The 24,337-nt window shown below is 39.2% G+C and overlaps 1 protein-coding gene across 3 annotated transcripts in view; it reads right to left on the bottom strand.

Annotated features, from left to right (window-relative positions):
- Positions 1 to 24,337, bottom strand: part of Aqp9 (aquaporin 9) — a 54,974-nt gene that overhangs the window by 19,404 nt on the left and 11,233 nt on the right. For all 3 annotated transcript variants that reach the window (XM_071608313.1, XM_027925757.3, XM_027925756.3), the window contains exons 2-4: positions 10,924 to 11,050; positions 6,051 to 6,188; positions 4,580 to 4,698 (exon numbers count right to left, since the gene is read on the bottom strand). In XM_071608313.1, the coding sequence (XP_071464414.1) occupies positions 4,580 to 4,698; positions 6,051 to 6,188; positions 10,924 to 11,050 (384 nt within the window). The remainder of the gene's footprint in view (positions 1 to 4,579; positions 4,699 to 6,050; positions 6,189 to 10,923; positions 11,051 to 24,337) is intronic.

Genomic DNA, 24,337 nt, shown 5'->3' with positions numbered 1-24,337 from the left:
GTCCAGCCCTAGAGAGTTAGCTACACTATCCTGGTAATCTGTCAGCTGAAAGGAAAAGCCAGCTACAGTCTGGAAAAAAAAGAGTGAAGAGGTTGTTCAAACTGGTGAGAAAAACAGTGCAAAGCAGCAATAGGTGAATGGGCAAAGAAAACGGACAGAAAAAATCATGAAATAAAAATTGAATTAGGCAACAAATGGGAAAATATGATTTGTAATAAAAGAAATGCAGACATAGCAAATGTTTATGAAAGAAGACTGGTTCTTTCAGGGTTTTCTAGTGGAACTAAACACACATGATGCTTTTGAAAGGGAATTTAGCAATAACTTAACAACATTCATTTTAAAACTATAAATTTATTCATATGATTTAATGTTATTGAATATTTGAGAATTATACCATAGAAATAATCTAAAACATGGAAAAGTTATAGAACACATATTTACTTAAGCATTATTTATAGTATTAAAAACTGTAAGCCACCTAAGAACATATCTCTAAGGAAAGAGCTAACTCCACTTCATGGTCTACTATAAAAGTCACTAAAAACTGTAAACATGAACACTATGTAGTCACTCTTAAAATGCTTATGACATTAAGTGAAAAAATAGAATTATATGTATTATTTTATATTTAAAAGCCCACCTAAAAGAATAACCATAAGAGACCATACAAAATAACAACAGATATTCTGCAGTTGTAGGTTATAGCTGGTGTTTCATCTTCTCTGTTTTCCAAACCTTCTAAACTATTATTTTGCTTTAACATCAAACCCATATATATTACTTACTGAACATTAATATGCTTTATATGAAGAACAGCTGGCACATTTTGAAATGAATGGCACATGTACTTTACCCATGGTACTTCACAGCTTTACTTATTAAAACTTCTTCATAACACTGTAAGATAATTCTATTATTATTCCCAGTTTATAGATGAGAAAACTTGGGTAGAAAGAGCTTAAGACACATGCTCAAGGGAACGAAGCTGCAAAAAAACAAAGAATCAGAATGGGAAACCAGTAACTGATTTTAGAGTTTCAATTCTTCGCCATTTTTATAGTTTGGATGTGAAGTGTTCTCCAAAAGCTCACATGTGAGGCAATGTAAGAAGGTTCAGAGGAGAAATGATTGGGTTGTGAGAGTCTTAAGCCAATCAGTGAATTAATCCCATGATAGGGATTAACTGAGTGGTAATTGACATGGCAGGGTGTGGCTGGAGGAGGTGGGCACTGGGGGCATGGCTTTGGAGTACATATTTGTATCTGGCAAGTGGAGAACTCTCTTTCTGATTTCTGATCACCATGTTAGCTGCTTCCTTCTGTCACACTCTTCCGCCATGATGTCTTGCCTCACCTTGAGCCCCAAGGAATGGAGCTGGCCTTCTATGGACTAAGACCTCTGAAACCATGAGCCCTCAAATAAACTTTTCTTCCTAAAATTGTTCTGGTCAGATCCTTTAGTCACAACAGCAAAAAAGCTGACTAAAACAACTATTTAATCAGCTTTCCAAAATAATAATATTAAAATAATTTATATTCACAGAGATACGTCTCCTAAGAGTAGCCTTCTCTAGAAAGCCCTTCCTGGCTCTGGAGAAGAGTAGAAGCTCCTGCTCCTAAGATTCTGCTGCATTCGTACTTTACTTCCACTACTACCCTAATCACCTTGCAATCACCCTGTTTATTTGTCAGATTGAGCATCTTGCCTTGAACTCCTTTAAGAAGGAATGCTTAGAGCTATACCTGCCTAAACAGGAGCCCAATAAATATTTATTGGCTAAATGAATGATTATTAAATAAATTGTGAAAAATACTTGAATAGTATTTAGAGATAACTATAATATTGAGATAAGGTGGCCCAGATATACGGTAAAGGTGGTCAACAGTTCTGCTGGGTGTTAGCTGACTGACAACTGGCCTTCTCCTGAACTCCTACTAAAGCCAAAGGAAGACAGAGAAACTTCAGGGATTGCTAATGGTTAGAGTACTAGGTTTTTCTATTTTGTTTTATATAATAATTGGCTTAAAAATCATGATTCATAGAGGAACTGGCAACACAGTCTGAAACAAGGACGTAGAGAAGAAAGGTTAGGTGACAGTATATGAATAAACGTCAGTCAAGACATGATAACCATCAGTGAGGTTGGACCTCCACTCACCAGATACCACGCAATTTCCTTGTTAACAAACTCTTGGTGAAATATCTTAAGGAAAAGAATTGGGAGAAGATGTGAAATTCTAGAAGATTCCATCAAGAAAGCAAAGGAGAGAAGAAAGCAGAGAGGGAGGGAAAGAGGATTGGCCAAGGGTAGCAAAATGACTATTTGTTGACTGCCCAATATGTGCCAGGGATTTACTCTGTGATGCATCAGTCAGGTATTGTTGCTGCTCCTTATTGGAAGATAGGAATTGAGATGTCAGAAGTCTGATGCCAGAGAGTTAAGGGATCTCCGCCATCTTACCTTCAGTGAGCTCTTCCTTCTCCCTCCATTCTTCTCTCTTCATACTTTTTTCTGTGTTGCTGTCCTAAATTTATGAAAGAACTGCTCTCCTGACCATTTCCTTCAGATGGCTCCAATTTTCTCTAGTTGGAAAACTCCTATTTCCAAGCAGCTAACCATTTTCAGGGCTGGAAAGGATCTCAAAGGTGATGTATCCTACACTGTCCCCCATCCAGAGGCTTAATCTCCTGATTATTAATCCCTCTCATTTAGTCTCCACTCTAGCATCTAGAGGCTACCAGATGTGCCTCCAGCATCTCCAGTGGTTGTTGTCCTTGAGAAACAGAGTTTGTATTTAGCTCAGGTGCAATTTCTGACAAGTTTTCCTCTTATGAATGTGACTTTGTTTCACCATAATTTCATTAATTTATGAACTCACCCATTCGTTAATAAATAATTTTTGAAGCTCAGCGATAGAGCACTTGCTTAACATGTGTGAGGCCCAGGGTTCCATCCATAGCATTGCCAAAAAGGAAAAAAGGAGCACCTATTATATACCAGGCAATGTGCTCCCACCAAATCTCCTTGGTAGTAGGTGACTATACACATCAGAATAATCTTCTTTTTTTTTTTCCTGCTTGACAGCCCTTCAAGTCTTTGAAAGGTACTATCATGTCCCATCACATCCATCCCTCTCCCACTCAAACCCACATACACATGTCCCTGTTTTCCACTCATTGCTTGTGTGCTATCATTATCTTTTTGTTTCCTCTTCTAGAATTATGGCACTTGGAGAAGAGTCTAATACTCTCAGTGTAGAGTAAGGTCAGACCCTTATTACTTCATTTGTGTGTCTATTATTGCAGCTTACACACTCCTTTTTCTGGCAACCACCTCTCTTTCTCACTGAAACTTTTCCTATTGTTCTAGGTCTTTTAGACTTTCTGCTCCAGATGACTAATGTGATCCCTATGGTCCAGTTCTCTATGTAATTGTATTTTATTTTACATTGTGCTCTTGTTCTTATGTGATCATTTTGTTCTTCAGCTAGATTCTAAATTCCTGGGCAGATACTGTTTCCAATGTCTTTTCCTCATATTTATTATTTTTATCCTTTGAAATAACCTGATGAGGGCTAATATTTATCCCCATTTTACCAGTGAAAAACTTGGAACTCAAAAAGTTTAGTAATTTCCTGAAGCCACTCAGGGAGATAGGGACAGAAATCTTATCTCAATTCAAGTACTGACTCTGAATCTTAAATCTTTACAACTCACATTATCTGTCCTTCAAGCTCCAGACATAGGACTGAGCACATAACGAGTGCTCAATAAACACTCATTGCTGTTTGGTTTGTTGATCAAAGTAGAAAAGAAAAGAATGAGAACAAGAGGACACAGTTTTTCATCCATCCATGGAATAGAGGTGGCCATAGTTGGTAAACTGGAAGACCCTTTTATACACATGCTCACTCTGGTCTGCCCCACTGTACAAATACTCCCTTTCTCCTTCCCTGTCCAAGATGACCAGCAGCCTTCTTGGGACACAGCCAGGGAGGAAGAGTCTCTTAGGCTGACCATGTTGGTTCCACACAAACCAAACAAGATAGTGGTGTTATTGGCTACACAACAAATTCTCTGGTGCAAGCAGCCAGCATAATTGTCAATAAGGCAGAGAACATTTGTCTATCTGAGAGTTTGGATAAATCTAGACTTATGGTGAAATAGAGAGGATAAATTTTGCCCAGGCTCATGGACTGCACTGCATAGTCCTTGCATTGAGATAAACATGTCTTCTTTTGTAACTTCCATACTTGGACCATGAACACAACAGAGACAACAATCATAAAGTGAACCACATTTGCCTCTATAGGGGTTGAAATGTCCAGTCATCCATGTTTTTCTGGACATCAACTTAAGTGAAACAAGTGTGTACATTAAAGGCAACAGAATACTTTTTTAGTGGTATCAACTTCTGCTAGGGCAAAACAATTAAGAAAGCTTGGGTTGTGCCCAGTGGCCTCTGACTTTAGAAATACAATCCTCCCTTTATGTTAGGCCCATAATGCTCCAACACATTTCCCTTTTTAGTTCATGTCTTTTCACCAAAGTTAGTCTTTGTTGAATCTACACTTACTTGGTCTGCAAATGCATTCCCCAGTGATAGATATGGAGCTGGGTATGTTGCAAAAATTTGCGCTGTTGCATTTTCTCCCACGATGAGCAATTTTCCACCAGCAAAGGACATAAGTCCATCTATGGAAGACAGAGCTCTGGCACATTAGTGTTCTCTAGGAGGGGTCAAGGGGAGCCTATGCCAGGCCTCGTGCTAAACAACAGCAGTCAAACACTCAGGAATCACCTATTCTCTTGACTTCACAGTATGTTAGTCTTAGAGATGCCTGGGGGGAATCCCAGGATGGTGGTCAAAGGTAGAAAGCCCTAGGTTGCGCTGATGGTCTACTCCAAAGTTGACCCAAATCCTTGGTCAGCGGGGTCCTGGAAACCAATACTCTTTGGGGGAAAATTCTTAGAATTTTCAAAATCAACCTAAAGCCAAAGTGGGGTTTGAACTTGCTCTAGGCAGAATTCTTAGTTCTTAGAGATATTCTCAGTAGTGCACTCCCGAACCTGAAGGTGTCGCATTGTAGTGAAGAGATGGGGGATGGCCATTGGAGCCTTAGAACAAGGGGGATGGCAGCCACTGACACAGCCAGCACTGACCCCAGGCCTCTCTTGCCATAGCAGCTGGCTCTCTGCATTCCTGGTCTGCTCTTACATTCCCCTTTAGTCCTCATAGGCTTTAATTCCCAGAGAAACACTTGGTGGGGGAATGCCCTTTTCTACGACCTATTTCCTTAAGCCTTGATTCATAATTCCAGTTCCTAAGGTCTTGTGTTTGATAATCACAATGGATGGAGGCTCACCTTGGATTAGATGGAAGTATTTTAGAAGTTGATTTCATGGAATCCCAATATTTCTTAGTTTGAAGGATTTTGAGAATCATTTAGTTCATTTTTCTCACTTTCCAGAAAAAGAAACTGAGGTCCATCAATCAGATGACTTGTTTAAGTCACACAGCTACTGATGGACAGTCAGAACTAAAGCCTGGTCTTTGATTACCAGTTCTCTGTTTTCCCCTGAGGTCTACTGCAGAATGGAACATGGGCTATTTGAGAGGAGGGAGTCAAGTCTCCCCCATCCAGCTTGTTTCTCTGCTGTGCTTTCTCCTTCAAAAACGTTTCCCAGACCCCATATCTAAACACTTACTTCTCAGAGTCTTTGCCATCATGGAGCTCCTCTTATCTCAGACAATTCAGAGAATGCAGAGGAGAAGCTGTTGGACTACTGTGTACAGGTTGCAGGTTTGAGTATAAAGATAGGTTTCTCTAAGTTCTGGGACACTTAAGATGTCACCATTTTCATTAAGAAGCTTCATAAATTCGCCCAAATGATGACTTTGGCCTCCCTATCTGAAATTTAGAATGTCCTATCAATTCTAGAGTGCTTCCTGTTCTCGCTTTATCGCACTTCTCCCCACCAGGAAATTTGGGCTTTCAGATGATGCCCAGCTCTTCATAACCTTTAAATGGAGGGATCCTACTCACCATAGTAAATGCCAAAAAGAGTTGCAGCTCCCACAAAGGCTCCCAAAAACTGGGCTCCCACATAAAACGGGAATTTAGACCATTTCATCCTTCCAAAGACACACATTGCGAAAGATACAGCTGGGTTAATGTGGCCACCTGCAAGGAAGAGAAGATGATTGGCATGTCAGAAAGCAAGCCTGGAGGGGAAATTTTATAAGAAAATCATGTCCAGAGACCTCAGGAAGAATTCAAACTTCTAGAAGAATTCAAACAAATGCATGTGTAGAGAAAGAGGTGTGTGTGTGTGTGTGTGTGTGTGAGTGTGTGTGTGTGTGCACGTGTAAGAGAGACACGGAAAGAGACAGGGAGTTTGGGAGAAAGGAAGAGAAGACTAACAATCCTCATGGTATCATTAGGAATGTTCATTTTCATGAAAAGGCAGTCAGAAATAGAAACCCTGTTTTCACATTCTTTATTTTTATGGGGTTTTATCTATTGGTAAAGCAATAACTCTAAATAGATTGATAAAAATATTAACATCAATATATGTCTTAAAGTCAATATACTTAACACAATATATGTATTTAAATTTATACCTAGCCCTTCCTCAGTCCATTCCCAGGGGCTATAAAACCAATCACAATGCAACGCACTTAGCCCTGAAAAGTGCTCTAAGGGGAAGTGTCCCTAGGTTGATAGTTGTGACTCTCCTTGAGGTTTGGGACTTCCTTTATTTTTAGGTGATTATATTGCCTGGGTGGGTTTTCCTTTGTTTTTCTGCATAAACAATGCATTTCTCTCACACAGAAATGTTGCAATACTTATGTCACCTAACCCAAATTATAGTTGATGAAATCAGCTTCCTTGCTTTCATCTATTCACAAAATCAAATAGAAGGTTTGCTCTTGGAAGGTCACTAATGTTCCCCACTGGTTTTGCTAGGAACAATGGCATTTATTGAACATTTGCCAGATACTATCTTGGGGGTATTATGTGCATTGGAACCTCTTAAGAACCCAATGAGATGGGTACTATTCCAGTTAACAGGTGAGGAAACTGAAGCCCAGAAGTAAAGTAACAGTCTTAGGCTATGTGATCAGTAAATGGTAGAATCAGGATTCATATCCAGCTTTATCCAAACTTCAGAGCCAATGTTCTATGTTACACCACTCTAAGTTCCTCTTCACCATAGTTATAAAGTGGTGGTCGGAACAAAATAAAGAATTTTAATAATCATTTTTGAGCAAGTAGGCTCACTTTCCAGGAAAGAAAGAAGTTCTCCTGAGGAACACAGATAGCATTTTGTGTGGAGGAAAGATAGTCACTGTCAAGGTGACCGCATTGGAATGTTGACTTTCAGGTTGCAGATATAGGCGTAAACAAGAGAGATGATAACCACCATGGTGGTAACTAGGATGATGACGCTAGTCCTGCACTGTTTGGCTTTCCTCAGAAACATGGGAGGGCTGGCTGACTAACACCCTCCCACCACAGAGTCTGCCATGCTTCTCCTGAGTCTTCAAGACCAAGTGGGCTTGCAGGAGTATTCTGACTGTGGGCTCAACCACAGGGGTCCTTTCTCCACTTGGCCTCCGCAACTCAGGGACCCATATGGGCATGAAAATGCCAAGATATCAAAGCAAAGATTACCCGGAAACCTTACAAACACTTCAATGGTTGTGTTTTACTTTTAAATCCAAGGGAGCCACCATTCTGGAGATGACAGAGGACTACTTACTAGGAAGACAGGAAACATGGGCATGCAGGGCAGTCACCAAAGCCAGCCCTACTCCTCTTCTCCCACAGGCTGTGTGGAGAGCAGCTGCCACTCAGCCAACCTGGAGGGACCCATTGAAAAAGGACAATGGGGTTCTATGAAATAACCTTGACCCCCCCCCCCCAAAAAAAAAAAAAATGCTTCCCTCCAGATCAGTCCACCAATGGGAGACTTCTTGAATGAGGTCCTCTTCCAAACAAAATTCCCCATAGGTAGGTTCACACTTTTTAGCCCCTCACAGTCATCCTGAGGTTGGAACCATTATTCACCTTGAAACTCTCACAATGCAAGACACTTACCAGGTATTTGAGATAAGATAGCAAGTATTCAATCAGAAGCATTAATTAGATAACTCAGACTACAAAGATCTCCAAAGAGGGAAAGTTGTCTGGGGGCTGGAGATGGTGTGTCTGGGTGGATACTTTACAAAGCAGTGAGGAAAAGGGTTCCAGAGGCGGTAGAAGGGTTCAGAAAGGGAGGGAACCAATGGCACCCTGCCCCCTTTGGCTGGGGTCCTAGTGGATAATTAAAATTTCTCCCTGCAGAGCTGAATGCTCACTCCTGGCTCATCACAAGGATGAGGCAGGGCAGTGTAGTGCAAAGAACATGAGCAGTAGAGTCAGAGAGTCCTGCAGTCATATACTGGCTCTGCCAAAGTTGTTGTGATGATCAGATTATTCATAAGGTGCCCAGGGGTGTGACTGGCGCTCATGAAGCACAAAATGAAAGTCTTGGGTGAGCAGAGTGAACTTTCAAGTTTCTCTTTTAAGTTGATACCCTCACCCCATACCCTTAGTCAATTCTGTGAAAGAAATACCTGTATTTCATTTATCATTAAACTTGGCTATTTTGCCAATTTATCTTACTTATAAAATTATCTCAAAAATTGCCATCAGGCATCCTAAATACCTTGTGTGGGGTGCTACAACATTAGGGAGTTCTCAGTTCTGATTGGTTGGTTTTGATTGGCACGTCCATGAGGGGACCAGATGCTGTAACTTCTTTATAGAAAGAGGATATTTTGTATTTAAAAGCCAATGTCAGCTGGCCTCACCAATCTGTGACCATAAAATGGAATCACATTTATACTTATGTTCAGTATATGCTGGTTATTTTTGGAATCCTCAAAGAGGGCCTACATGTGGCCACAAACCAACATGTTAGCCACAGCCATCATGAGATAGTCACCTCCCACTTTTCTTTTCCTATTCTTGCAGCTGCTAAAGCCAATGCTGATGCTATTGTCTGTATGGATATCATGGTGTGTCCCTGATTCTGTTTGTCTCTAAGGCACCAGTCATCGGGGAACCTGAACCACGCTAGATTTCAAACAAAGATGGGGCTATAGGGGATATATTTTTCATCAGCCAGGCTCAGACCCTGCTCTAATTATATTTTGGGGTCTCAACTTCTCTCATAAACAATGTAGTCAGGTCCTGGGCCTCCCTTGAGAACAATCTTTAGTGAAAGCAGTACCATCAGTTCTGGCCCTCACCTTTCTACCCACAAAGCTTAACTCCAGTGCAGGGGCCAGAGAAGTTTCCATGCCATCCCCTCACTCTATCTACCTTCCTGTTGGTCCTTTCCCCTCCTATGGTGACTCCCATAGTCTCCAATTATAACAATAGATGCAGACAGATTAGTGCTTAATAGTGACAGTGAAGTGTATTGACTACATAGGCAGTGTCTGGGTCTAATACTACTACTTGAAAATGTGCAGTTCAGGGTATTATGCAAGCAAAATATTCCAACCCTTGTCCACCTAAAAGATTTCTGAAAATATGCCCACATCTAAATGGTTTTTAGAAATCATTTATGTGAATATACTGGGAGCTTGTGGGGAATAGAATAGAGCATGCTTATTTTAAGCTAAGAGTGTTTTTGTTGGTACCAAGACCTGCACTCTAATCCAGCCTAGATAATTCAATGAAGTCCCATGATTGTTCTTGTGCCCCACTTAAAGTTTGCTTTGAGGTAGGTATTATGGTTCTGGGATCACAGCAAAAGCTCAACAGGAGCTCGAATGAAGACACTGCGCATGACAAAAAAAAAAAAAATCACACACACACAGGAAGCTATCACTGGACACCCCAGGATCTAAGCCTGGCTATAACATGGAAATAGTGCCTGCTAATAAATGACCATTTCAGGGACCTTGTCCCAGGAGCTCCAGGAGTCTAGACAATCATTCATTCTTCAGCACTCCAATGGCAGCATTTTTTACAAGGTCAGCCAGCATAACCGCAGGGTCCTCTGTCAGGCTCCTTTTGCTCATTTTAGACCATTGAAAATGTTATGTAAGAATATGAACTTCACTATCACCTGTACCTGGATCACATCTTTGTTCTGTCTTTGCCCCTATAGGCTGTCTAGCATATTATTGAATTTCTCTGAGCCTCAATTTTCTCTCTAGGGTGAAGACAATAATACCCAACTCCATGTGTAGTTGTAAAAGAGAAAGGAGATTAGGAAGGCTTGGCACCCAGCACAGTGCTCAGTATGCAGTGATTTCTCAGTTCCCTTTCTTCTCTTATCACCAGGAGTCTTGCCTCTTTGCCTAGTACCCACACCAGGCTGCAGAAAGATAGAGTACCTTCCAGATTCGCTTCTTAAGTTCTCAACTGAGTTAAATATCATTCTTTCATTTTGCTTCTCAGAACCTCCCAAATGGTTTCTAATCAGCCTACCTCTTAGGGCAGAATTAGATGAAGATTTGCACCATCCATTTTGCAAGAGACCTAGACTCTCTGATTGCTTTTGATAAAGGTTCAGGGATTTGCCTCTGTTGGTGTGATCTTAATGGAGCTATTCATAGGTTTCTAAGTATAGGATAGAGCAAATAAAAGACACTTGCTGCTGAAGAATATGATGCAGTAACCAGACTTAGGAGTGAATCAGTTGTGAATCCTGACTCTGTCTCTTGTTAAATGTTGTCTTTGCATAAGTCATTCAACATTTATTGGCCATTTTATCACCTACAAAAATGGGATTAAATACACATTCTTATAGGATTGTTGAAATAAAAATAAACTAAGATATGTGAAGCACCCACCACTGTGCTGGTACACTGGAATGGTTGATCTAATGGTGTCTTTCATTATTTCTACTGCTTACCAGAGACGCCCCCGGTTACATAAATGGCCATTACAACTGCCATTGCAAATCCAACATTGGTAGTGACGACTCCTCCAAAATGTCCTCTACTGAGGATAGCTTGGGCAACAGAGCCACATCCAAGAACCTGAAAGAAGAAGAGAGGAAGATTAATCAGTAAATGGGGATGGCCATGGTCAAAAGCAACTGAAACTCATAGTAACAAGACTTTTGTCAGCAAACTCATGGGCTGCCTCAGGCTTCATCCAAATCAAATCAATGTTCCAGCTACTATGCACAAATAGCAAAATGATGGCTCCAGCCTGCATCTAGCTTACAGATAGATTTTTCTGGTATGTGCAATGTGAAAGTTTTGCCTGCATTTAGAAATCAGGCAATTTCACACAATGATCTAGGTTTCAGTCTTTTTAAAATTGAATTTTTATTTTGAGAAGATTTTAGATTCACATGAGATTGTAAGAAAGAAAAGAGAAACATCACATGTACCTCTGTGGGGAACCACTTCAAATGCATGCACCTTTAAGTCCTGATGCACCCTGGGGATCTGAGAGATCCTGTGGTAGTGTCATGACTCGTGACGCAGTCTTTTCCCTCGATGGGATAACAAGGCTAACAAGGCCTAGGAGTAGGCGGCACCCATAGTGGTTGAAGTACACTCACCTGTTCCCTTGTAATCCTATCCCTTGCCTCATTTGAATGGCTTCTTCCCAGTAAAAGGGTTCAGCACGGTACTTCTCTCTCTTTCCATAGACCCCTAAGGCTGGAGGAGCCATCACAGGAACCAAAGAAAAAGGTATTTCTCTGTCTCTGTGTGGTTATTTCGTGCATTCCGGTTCACCTGGAGTGACCTTGAGTGTTTAGTTGTGGAACGTGACATATCTCTTAACCTTTGGTTTCTTTTAATTAATCAGAAGATCCAGTAGCTCCTGGGAAAATAATCTTCTGGAGCAGAGTAACTATTGGTTGCTCCCTTTAAATAGAACTTGGACCTTCCTAACTGGCTCACCCCATCTCAATTTACTTCACTTCACTCATTTAGGTGGGCTTCCTGGCCCTTGTAGGTATTTGAGTTTGAGACCCCTGCTCTAGTGGCTCCCATTATAAGCTGGATCAGGCACACAATCTTATACGCATCAATACATGGGATGGGCATTTGTAGGATGAATTAGAAAGACTAATATGCAGGCAAACTGTAGGGGATAGATTTTTTTTTAATATTTATTTTTTAGTTGTAATTGAACACAATATCTTTTATTTATTTATTTATTTCATTTATTTATTTATGTTTATGTGGTGCTGAGGTTTGAACCCAGGGCCTCGCATGTGCGAGGCGAGCGCTATACCGCTGAGCCACAAAAACCAGCCCAGGGGATAGATTTTGTAACTAGGCCCTCCTTATCTCTATGTCTTTTCCCCTAATGAGTCTACAGTGTCCTGGAGAGCTGAGGCTGCCAAACTCACTGCATCTTCTATTCACTATGGAATCAACACAGTGCTGTGCTCACAGCAAGCTCTCTGCAAACGGCTGAACAATGAAGTATGGCAGAGAGTCTTCCACAATCTTCAGCTGGTAGAACATATTTTGGAGAATGGAATCAGTATTCATTAAAGTTTGAAATATTTACCTTTGATACATCCATTCAGCAGACTATGAGACAGCCATAAAAGAGAGTGAGGAAGAGCTGAATGAACCACAATGCAAAGATCCCAAGGGTATATTATTAAAGCTTCTTCTTCTTTGTTTTTTTCTTTTAGAAGATGCTGCTAATTGTATTAAAATACATGGTATGCATTCATTTCTATAAAAAATGGACTCTCCATGAATACACAAACACCAGGAATGGGGTTGGATGTCATTGGTGAGGTGAAGGAGAATTATATGGTTGTGTACTGAAAGAACACTTTTCATTGTACACCCCTCTTTTTTTAACCACATATTTCCTAATATTTTAAAAAATGGGTTCTGCACATTCATTAGATAATTGGCTAAGGCTGTTTAATCATAGTTCATTAAAGAAACAGTGAAGGAGGGTTCTTGTGAAACATGGGATGATTGCATACAAGTTTGATAATGAAAAAAATGATAGCAAATGGCCATCAGCTGTCATCATATTGCAGTGTATAAAGCTTCATGGTCCTGGAGATAAAAGTTTTGGTCTGTAGGAATAATTAGATGAGTTATTTTTATATGTCAAGTTGACCAAACTTTTTCTAAAATATGAAAAATATTTAAGTTTGGACTTCATAACCAAAGAAAAATTGCAGTAGTCTCCATTTTCTGCTTAAAACTGTGCATAATACCAAACTAGATAAATAGATACACACACATATATACATATGATATATATTCATGTATATATGAATTTTTTTCTATACATGCATAGCTACTATAATTTTGATCTTAAATTTCCCCCAAACACCCATGTATTAAATGCTTAATTTCCAGGATAGTGCTGTTGTGAAGTTGCGAAACTAAAAGATGGGGTCTGGTAAGAGGTCTTAGGTCATTGGGGGAATTGCGAGATCTTAGTCCCTTCCTCTCTTTGCTCCTTGGCCATGAGGTGAGTGGTTTTCTTCTACCACGTGCCCCCATTGTGATGTTCTACTTTGCTATAGGCCCAAAACAATGATGTCAATTGATCATGAACTGAAACCTACAAAACTGTGACCCTAAATAAACATTATCCCCTTTATAAATTGATTTATCTCCGGTATTTATTTTATTCACAGAAAATCAACTAACATAATACTTATGATAAAATTTAATTTATAAATTTGGCATAGTAAAAGATTCACAACAATAATTAATAATACAATTATAATATTTTAACAGTATACTTATAACAAAAGCTATATGAGAGTAGCCTCTCTCTCTCTCTCTCTCTCTCTCTCTCTCTCTCTATATATATATATATATATGTAATATATATATTAGTACATATATATATATATATATAATAGTGCAGTAATATATATATATATATATATATATATATATATATATATATATACATATTACTGCACTATTCTTACCCTTCTTCTGTTGTTTACAAGTAGCAAACTGTGGAAAGCCAAACTGTGGATAAAGGGAGACAATTGTAACTTGAAGGAGGGTTCAATATCAAGCAAGAAGTAGAAGACATTAGGTAAAGTTTCATAAACAAATGTATTTTAGGAAAAACAAGATTAAGAATGTGAAGACTGCTTATCAGGCAAATAATAACCAGGTATGGTGTCTCTTCACCAAGGGATGAAAACAGAAGAGTCTCAAAGTGAAGTATGAAAAGTTGTACACAATTTTCTGATAGACATTAATTGATTCTAAATCACTCTCATGGGGGCTCATTTGTGAGGTCCTTCACAGCAACGGAATTTATAAACAGATATTAAGAGATATTTAATACACATAGCATGATTTCCATTTACTCCTCTAGGAAAGCAGAGGATAGATGGCACATAGATGATCTTTGGATGTCTGGTGTGTTCCAGTGCTAAGCCACATCCACCTTGTATGTCTAACTGCAGGCAGTAGGGAGAGGGAGGAGAGCTTGGCCTCAGAGAGAAGCCTTTGTTCTGCACCTTACACGCACATTGCAGACTCAGACTTCACTCAGTCTTGGCTCCACACCCTGGTACTGAACATCAGATGAAGTTGCAGCAGCAACATGTTGTCATTCCCTTTGCAAAAAATCCCGAGTCCATTTCATAGCCTACCAATTTCACATAGATCTGACACATTTTTTCCCTATAATCCCTATCTATTATAACAACTGTCAGAATTAAACCCAGATTGGCTTTTCATTTAAAGCCAATTAAATGTTCTGGGCACAACTTCCAAACTGACTAGCATTTTAATAGTATTTACAGAAAAGAGGAATAAAACAGTACTGACAGCTGAGATGACCCGTCTAGACAACCAGGGCTGAGAGGAGACACACCCAGAGCCGTCACTGCTTTCCAAATGAGCGCCTTCCCTTTTTCATGGCTCTGAGGCACACGTACTTGTGCTAGTCTAGAGGGAATATAAAAGCTTTAAATAGCTCAAGTGGACCTGGGAGGACCTCTGCCTGTTAAATTTCACTATAATTAATGTTCTCCTCTTTCACCCTACATGATGAAATTGCTTTTTCTAGAGAAGATAATCAATGTTGTGGGCTGAAGGAAAGGAACAGGAGTAGAGATGAACAACGTGGGGGCTTCAGTTATCCTCATGAGAATAACCACTCAGAAGATTGCTGCCTAGATTTGCAGCATTGGGTCTTAATTTTAAAATATATTTATTGTAGATTGAAAAGCAACAGAGAAGATAGGTACTGCCTAAAAGGTACTTGCCTGCTTCCTGTATTTCTATGCTTGTATTCCTGGCACCATGCAAAAAGATCTTGGATATTCTAGTGTATCATGGTCTGATTGTGGAGAAATGGCTGCCCATTCTGTTTGCCTTCTTTTGTGTGTTCAGTGTATTTTTTTCCCCTCCAAAATTGAAAAAAAATTATCCTGCATGGTATTGCGGATAAAATTTTTCAACATGCTTTTCTGCTCTAACTTTAAGAATTACCACAGCTTTATACTTCATAAGCTTCATATAGAAAGAGACTGTTAGCAGTCTGTCCTGTCTATTTTTCAGGTCTATCCTTCAGGAAAGCTTATCAGCCATTCATATTCTTTTCACCAAATATGACCTCTCCTTTCTGAAATTCAATTACACTTTTTACTCTATGTAGTCAGTACCTAGTTTTTTTCAAAGTGCCTGATCTGGTTTCCTAGCTAGAAAACAGTAATTAAAGTTTCCTTCTATACCAACAGTCAATAATATGCTAGTAGTCCCTGTTCATTGGGTCTTGTTTCCTGAGTCTACAAAACAACTCCTCCTATCACATAGACCCCAAAGGTCTCTTCTACCTTCCTGACCTTCTTAATCTAGTTGCCTTCTCCAAGAGTTTGAAGAACCTCAAAACCATGCATAAAATGGTGAACATGACCAAGACACAGATCTAGTTTTCACGGTGTCCCCAAAACTCCTCACCCATCTTTTACTCATATTATCCAAATAGACTCATCAAGACTTCTCTTTTCTCATCAACCCAACCTACCTAATTGCCTTTCTGCAAATAGAGCCACCTTCTACCTGACTCAGCATATACTAATGGATTTGAAGATCAATGGTAATTCAAAATATTACATGAATATTGTGTTCCCTTTATCCAGTACTGCATAACTAACCACACCCAAGATTTAGCAGCTTATAATAATCATGTTTATTTCACTTATGAATCTTTAGTTTGGGCATAATTTGGCATGGCAAACTCTCATCTCTGCTCCATTTATATTCAAAGGTGCTGGTTCCAAGGTTAGAGAACTGGAATAATTTGAAGGCCTGTGCATTCATGTATCTAGTGGTTGATGTCAGCTGCCAACTGATACCTTGGCTGAGGCATTGGCCCAAACACCTACAAATAGCATCCTCATGTGGCCCAGTTTCTTTACAACCATGTGACTGAGTTCCAAAGATGAGTATCATCTAGGTTCCAGAGTCTATTCAGGCCCATCCTTAGAACCACAGTCTCTTTCACATTCCAATAAGTGGAAGGAGCATAGTGTTCTCCCCAAAATCTCTATTCTCCTGAATACCTGTCCTTCATATCTGATCCCTGGGGTTGATCAAAATTCCAGAGAATCTCACCTAGATAAGTTCTAGGTTGTAGAAATGGACATCCCCTCCCATATGGTGCACTGCAACATAATGCAGGAATTAACCTTATACCTTTGACTCATGGCTACTGATACAGCTGGTGGGACATTTGGCTACATGATGTAATTTAACTGTTAACATATTTATGACTGGCTTTTGCAATTAAAAAAATACTCCAGATTGTATATTAAATTTCTTTGTCTCTACTATAACACTTTCTGATATATTGGGGGTAATTAAATAATAAGATCCCATGCATTTTTACCATGCTTGTTGGTTGAATAAATGAATGTGTTTCTTCTTAGTCTCAGCTTGCTCCTCTTTTAAAGAGGAAAACAGTATCTGCCAGGCTTGCTCCATAGGATTTTTCAAAAGGGTCAAAATGGGATAACATCAATAAAGGCACTAAATAGCAAAGGGCAATAATAAATGTAGGATAATGCTTTAAATGTAAACTCAAAAAAAAAAAAGAAAAGAAAAAGAAAAAGCCTCCAGTTCAGGGTGAATGAATTAAGACAGTTTCACCCATGAACTTAACCGCTAACTCACTTCCTGGCCATACAGACAAGGTAAAAAATACATCTATGACAGACATTAGAAACAGTTGCTGTTTCATTCCTAGTCATGGAATCAGATTTGGAGTTGAGAAGGGAAGTGTGAAGCTGACAAGCCCTTCAAGTTGTTTTGGTATTTGTGATTATTCTCCAAAGATGGGACATTTCATAGTTGGTGGGGTTTTAGTGCTCTGGGAGGAAAAGTAACAATAGAAAAATACTACTTTTATTATCAGGTTCTGTGCAAGGCAGAATTAATAGAAAGAATTTAAGTGGAAAAGCAAGAAAAACATTTGAAAAGAAGGATTGGGGTGTGATTAATTGGTGTGAGGTGCTTTCCACCATTCCTAATCACCAGGTCAAACCGTCTAGAATCATCTGGTATTCCTTCCCTTTCCCTCCCTTAATCACCCATAGCCAATGAGTGCCATATCTTGCTGAGCCTTCTTCTGTAGCCTCTGACCAGTGTCCCTACCTCCAACCTTTCACCACACATTCTCCCTGCTAGATGTCACAGCTACAGATATGCTGCAACCTCTCCACCGCTCAGGAAGTACCAACACAATCCTCCAGCTGGTATTAAGGGCACTCCATTGCCTTGTCTCAGGACTCCCATCATGAATCTTCAGCTCAGCCAGGCCGCAGGCCAGACACTCTGAGTTCTTTGAGCTGATGGCTGTCATTCCCACCTCTGCACATGTGCTCACACTGTACTGCACAGAAGGAATGTGCTTTCCCTGCACCTCCCCCACTAGAGACAATCTATCTTTAACTCTGAGCTAAAATCCTACCTCCTTCATGGCACTTTTTCTGACAAATTAAGCCTCAATTGACCCCGTCAATCATAGCCATACATCGTTCCTTCATTATATGCCACCTCGTTTTGTGGTCCCCCACCAAGAGTACAGTGTCCATCAGGGTAGCTTATTCTTCTTTATAGTCCATGTTCAAACAATATTTGATGAAAGATAGAAAATATTTAAACATAAGCAGGAGAAAAAAGGTTATTCTTACTGTCAAGAGAAAGAGGAAAAAGTTAGTTTGAAGGTAAGTTGTGAAAAATGAGAGGTGCAATTTCTAAGAAATACTGTTTGGGAGTGCTGATAAGTTCCCAGTTGAGCCATGACCCCTGTCATGAGCTGTTTACTGGACACAATATGAAACCCAACATGATGAAGTGATTATCATGAACTGAATTGCTGGGGATGGGGAGAGGGAAGAATCAGCCCACAGGTTTTATTGTATTTGACCTTTCTTAAATCTCTTGCATATTTATTACTTCCTTTAAAGTGTAAAACGAGATGTTCCTAGCAGAACACATGGTGCATAACATACACTCAATAAATATTTGTTTGAAGAGTATGTAAAAACTGAGGCCTTTCAGAAAAGCAGTAGTCAATGAATTTTAGGAATTCCTTTGCAAAATGTGTGTGAGTGCATACAACCTGGGATTAGAGACCACCTAGTAAATTTGTAATTATTGCAAGAAGTCTATGATTCCTTGATGCATGAGACACTGTCCAAAAATGAAAAAAATAATGTGCCTTTTGTAAATGTTTATGTCTTGACTCGTCAGTCTAGGATAGTGTAAATAAGGGAATACAAATACCAGCTACCATCTATTTGATGCATTCTTTTATGCTAGATTCCATGCTAAGCATATTGTATTGCTCTATCATTACCCCATCATTACCTCACAATCACTCTGAGAGGGAAGTATCACCACCTCCACTTGACAGTTGGGGAAATTGAGGCTGAGAAAGGCCAAGTGACTTGTCTAATTTTGTACCATTGGAAGGGAACAAAACCAACACTTGATCACAGAACTCTTGACCATTACACTGTATGGAATAGGAGGTCATCAGAAACAACATATATTCCCCCAAATTAGTGGAAATATTCAGGGAGGACACAATTTTCTATAGGATGCAGGAGAGATGCACCAGTTTTTCTATTTGTCTGTTGAAAGCAAAGACTGTCCAGGAAAGCTAAGAACTTGGAGACCCCAGGCAGCAGCCATCTGTTATCAATTTTCCAGTAAAAATGGCTTCACTGTAAACCAGATACATCAGTTTGAGGAGAAAAGAGTGAGGCTGAAGGTCATTTGGGAGCCTAGTTCCTAGTCAAGTGACTTTTCTGGTGACAATAAATGTGATCACCTTGGTTCAGAAAATAGCCAACACATAAGCTTTTCCACTTAAGCTTCCCAGTGACCTAGAGAGAAAACCCTTTCAGTTCCAATTTCTTCCTTTCTCAGAGATCAACAAGATAATGTTGATGGTTTTATCCAGCTTTTTATATTTATGCAAGATCTGTTTTCCTGCTTTTTATTTGCTTGGTTTCTAGCAACTTTCATTAGATGATCAAAGGCTCACTAGTGGAAAACTAGACAGTAGGGCAGAGTTAAACCCCCTTTCCTTTTTTTGCACCTCTTCTGAGGCTCATGGTCTTCTACACCTTAAGACTGATCAAACTTGCTAATACTGGAAGTGAGTGGCCTGGGTGGCTTCTGAGATAATGATGGAATGGACCTTTTCCACACTGATGAACCATATACACCAGCCACACAGACTGCTGTGGCACTGGCCCAATACTGAAGGGACTTATCTAGAATTCATATCTATTTTCAATATGGAGTCAAACAATTTCCCCAACCCTACCTGCCCTTTTAGAAACTTATAACCAAAGAAATAGAGCCAAAGCCTAAGAAGTAACTAAACCAGAGCCAAAGAAGTAAGGTGGCCATTCTGAAATGCCCAGTACCTCCAGATCTCACTCAGTCAGTATTTATTGATTATTTTTTCCTTTAAAGACTTTTCCTGTAAGCAAATATCCTCCTTTAATCCAATAGTACCAGATTGGGGCATGTTTGCTATGCCACATGTAGGCAGCAGCACAGTAACCCAGTTACATGAATTATGAATCAGGATTTCACCTTTTATGCTGCCACAGACCTTCTTGAAAATAGGAAAGGAATATATGCTAAATTAAAAATGGCTTCAAGTAGATAATTTGTCATCACATGATATCAATGTTCATAATTCAGAAGTCAGCATTAAAAGAGCATACCTACAGTGACTCCTATTTTAAATCAACTGATTTGTTCTGCATGTAGAGAGATATGGCGAGATATTTACCTATGTATATATACACATATTTGTATAATTTGGTTCTCATAATAACCCGAGTGGGAGAAAATCTCTCTTGTTTCCATCTAAAGAAACCTTCGGACAAAGAAACTAAGTAATTCAAATGATGACATACAGCTAGTGGAAAGAAATTCTGAACCTAAAGTTAACACATGTGTCTTTTGCTTACACTAAACTGCCCTCAATTGCACCTGTGCAAAACAAGTAGCATATCCAGATTTGTACTTCAGAGTTTGCCTTTAAAAAATTCAAACTGTAGGAGATTTACTTAATTTACTCAGCTATTCTTTCCTTCCTTCATGTGTATGTGTGTATGTGTGTGTGTGTGTGTGTGTGTATATATATATATATATATATATATATATATATATATATATATATATATATATATATATATCTTCAGAGTGTCAATCATGCAATCATGGTGCCTGGTGGTAGCAGCGATGTAAAAAAAAAAAAAAATCAGACACAGCTCCTCCAGGAGCTGTCAAACCTGTGGGAAAGGAAGATACACAACTGTAGTAAACCAAGAAGTAATGAGAATCATAAGGAAATTATGGCTGAATTGTGGTACTGTTATTAGTATTATAAACTTCTTAATGAACGGCTTAAACATTTATGCCCAGAGAAAGTATAGATGGAGAAACAATTTTATAATCTGGCCTGACTAAATAGATGGTGAATATTTTTGAGATTTGTTTCCCCAAATTATTGAATTACTTGGTCAATACCTTAAATTATTGAATCACTTCATATAATATTACTAAATCTAAGATTACATTAATATAGGTATATAAGGTGCTATAAGATCAAATTTTTTCTTCTGATACTATCTGAAATAAAAATGGTTTGTATGTTATTGCCTCAACCAATTTTGCCAAGTGGTAGGATGGGAGATTATTATGGATGGAAAAAGAGTTTAATAGGATAGGAAAAGAAAAGGATTGGTCTTGCATATGAGGAAATTCAGTTTCTAATAGCAGGCCTCTTGGGTATTAGTCCATTTTCTGTTAGTATACTTGTATACAACCAGAGATATGAAAAATTGTGCTCTATATGTGTAATAAGAATTGTAATGCATTTCATTGTCATTTATAAATAAGAAAAAAAATACCCTAGGTATGGTACTTTATAAATAAAAGAAGTTTATTTAGCTCACAGCATTCAAATTTTGAGGACATGTTTCCATAACTGGCTCAGCTGTGGTAAGTACCTAATGGTGGATGGCATCACAATGATAAAAGCATCTGCAAGAGGGAGAAATCACATAGCAAGACAGGAGGCCAGGCTACCTAACTACCTTTCCCTGCCACCTCTCATATTGCCACACTGAGGACCAAGCCTCCAACACATTGGAGGATCAGTTAGAAGACAAAGCTCTCCAAACCACTGTATCCCATAAAGAGATGATACCAAGCAGAAGACTTCTACTTCCACAGTCTCTCCATTTGCCCTTTCCTGGAGAGACTATTTGTCTTTGTAGAATGTGATTAAGGATATCTTTAGAGCACAGTCACATATTGTCATCCTATAGTTGAAGGTGGCCTATGAGTGAGACTGACCCATTGATGTGCTTTATTTGGCCCACATAGTAATTTAAATATTTTAAAAAATTGTTGCTAATATTCAAAGAAAAAAATTACACATACAGTTCTGGATTTCTGACTACTCTTAAAAAGATGGAGAATCTGGTAGCATTGTCTCTTTTCTGGCCACAGTGGAGAGGGTCTGGGTAGCAGATGTCCCCACTGAGACAGGGCACTTCCTCCCTATCTCCACCAGACCCATTTTACTCTTCTGTGTTACCTGCTTTGTCTCAATAAACTTTTGGGGTATTGATACCTGTCTTAGGTCTGTGAAGAGAAACCCATTCAGCTTTCAGTGCCAGTGAGTTCCTGGCCCCACAAATGCCAGGGTGATAACAGACAAGGGATGAGATGCCCCAGAACCTCTCAGTGCCTGGAGGAAGGACCTGTGGCTACTTTCACATGAAGGATTGACTGCAGGCAAAACTTTTATCCACAGCAGTGGTCACAGAGAGACCAAATCCACAATCCTCATCCTTGAGAAGGGAGTCAATGTGGGGACTCCCAGAGGTTTTCCTGCCTCTGTATTCATTTTGTTTTCTGGAATAAATGGCAACCTGTCAGCACGGCATTCTCTGAAAACCCTGTCCTTCCAGCCTATGTCATGGATGCCCTACATCCACACTACTTCACCTGCTTATATCTACCTACCTAGTTATGTGACTATATCCAAACATATAACGGTAATAGTAACAATCACCACAAACACACACCTAGTGTGTCCTGAGTGCTTTTTTTGGTGAAATAAGCGCATTTTCCATACACTAGCCCATCCGGTCTCACAATGACCTTTTGCGTCTAGTAATCTTACTGTCTCCATTTTTCAAATAAGGAGATCCAAGCTTGGACAGGTTAAGACAACTTCTCACATTCACACAAGTAGTAAGTAAGTTTTGGGTCCCAACTTTAACTGCATATCATTTTAACTGCTAGATGTGGAAAAGTATATTAAAGCACGTACACATACACACATTGGCCATGCATGCTCACATATACCACTTCTGTCATAACTCCCACCACTTCACTCCCATTTAAAAACTGAAAGACTGAGTGACTTCAAAAAATTCACATTGCTCCTAAGTGGCAGCATGCCAATCTGGAGCGAGATTTTTCTGACTCCATACCCTGTGCTCCTCCTGTGACAAAACCACTGCCTCTGTGGGTCTGCTTGTTCCCTTTATAAGGACAGAATGCATATTTATGCACAACTTTCCAGACAGTTAGTCTTTCAATTGGAAAATAAAACTTCCTCAGTCATAACAAAAATAGTCACAAAGAACCAAGACTGAAATCTGGAAATTCTGGTTAAAAGTGTTTGGTGGCTTGAGAGAATGTCAAAATGAGATCAGCCACCCCTCGAGAACCAGCTGTACCTACACAATCTGAATATCATCAGATTCTTGACAAAAGTGCCAAGAACATGCGTTGAAGAAAGCACAACCTCTTTATCAAACGGTACTGGGGAAACTGGACTTCCATGTGGAAGACTGAAACTAGAATCTATTTATCATCTTGTGAAAAATCAAATCAAATGGTTCTTAAATACAAGACCCAAAATTCTGAAACTACTAGAGCATAGGAAAATCTTTCAAGATATTGACACAGGCAATAATTTCCTGAATAGGGCTCCAGTTTCTCAGGAAACAAAAACAAGAATTGACAAATGGGAATTTTGTAATCAACAGAGTAAAGAGGCAACTTATGGAATAGGAGAAAACTTTTGTTGATATTCATTTGACAGAGGATTAATACTCAGAGTATGTAAAGAACTAAAAACAAAACAAATGAATAACAGAAGACCAAGTAATCTAATCATAAGTGGGCAAATGATCTAAACAGAGAGTTTTCAAAAGAAGAAGTACGAATGACCAACAAGTATATGAAAGAGATGCTCAATGTTTTTAGCCACCAGGGAAATGCAAATCGAACTTCACTGAGATCCCATCTTACCCTAGTCAGGATGGATATTTTCAAAAAACCCCAAAATAACAAATGCTGGTGAGGTTGTGGAGAAAAAGAAACCCTTAAGTTCATACAACTACTATGAAAAGCACTATGGAGTTTCCTCAAAATTGAACTGCCAAGTGATCCAGCTCTCCATTCCCAAGTATATAACTGAAGGAAATGAAGTCAGCATATAGAAGAGACACCTGCTTGTCCAAATTTATTGTAGCACTATTCACAAAAAAACACCAAAATATGTAATCAGCCTAGGTGCCCATCAACAAATGAATGGTTAAAGAAAATATGGCACATATACACAAAGGAGAGTTATTCTGCTATAAAGAAAAACAAAGCATGTCATTTGCAGGGAAATGATGGAACTGCAAGTCATCATAATGTTAAACAAAATTAGCCAGATGCAGAATATTGTATATTTTTTTCTCATATGTGGAAACTAAAAAAAAAAGTTGATTTGAAAATAGATAACAG

The sequence above is a fragment of the Marmota flaviventris genome, chromosome 2, assembly GCF_047511675.1.
Source record: "Marmota flaviventris isolate mMarFla1 chromosome 2, mMarFla1.hap1, whole genome shotgun sequence".
NCBI classification, from domain to species: Eukaryota; Metazoa; Chordata; class Mammalia; order Rodentia; family Sciuridae; genus Marmota; species Marmota flaviventris.
This window is presented reverse-complemented; position numbering and strand designations above follow the sequence as displayed.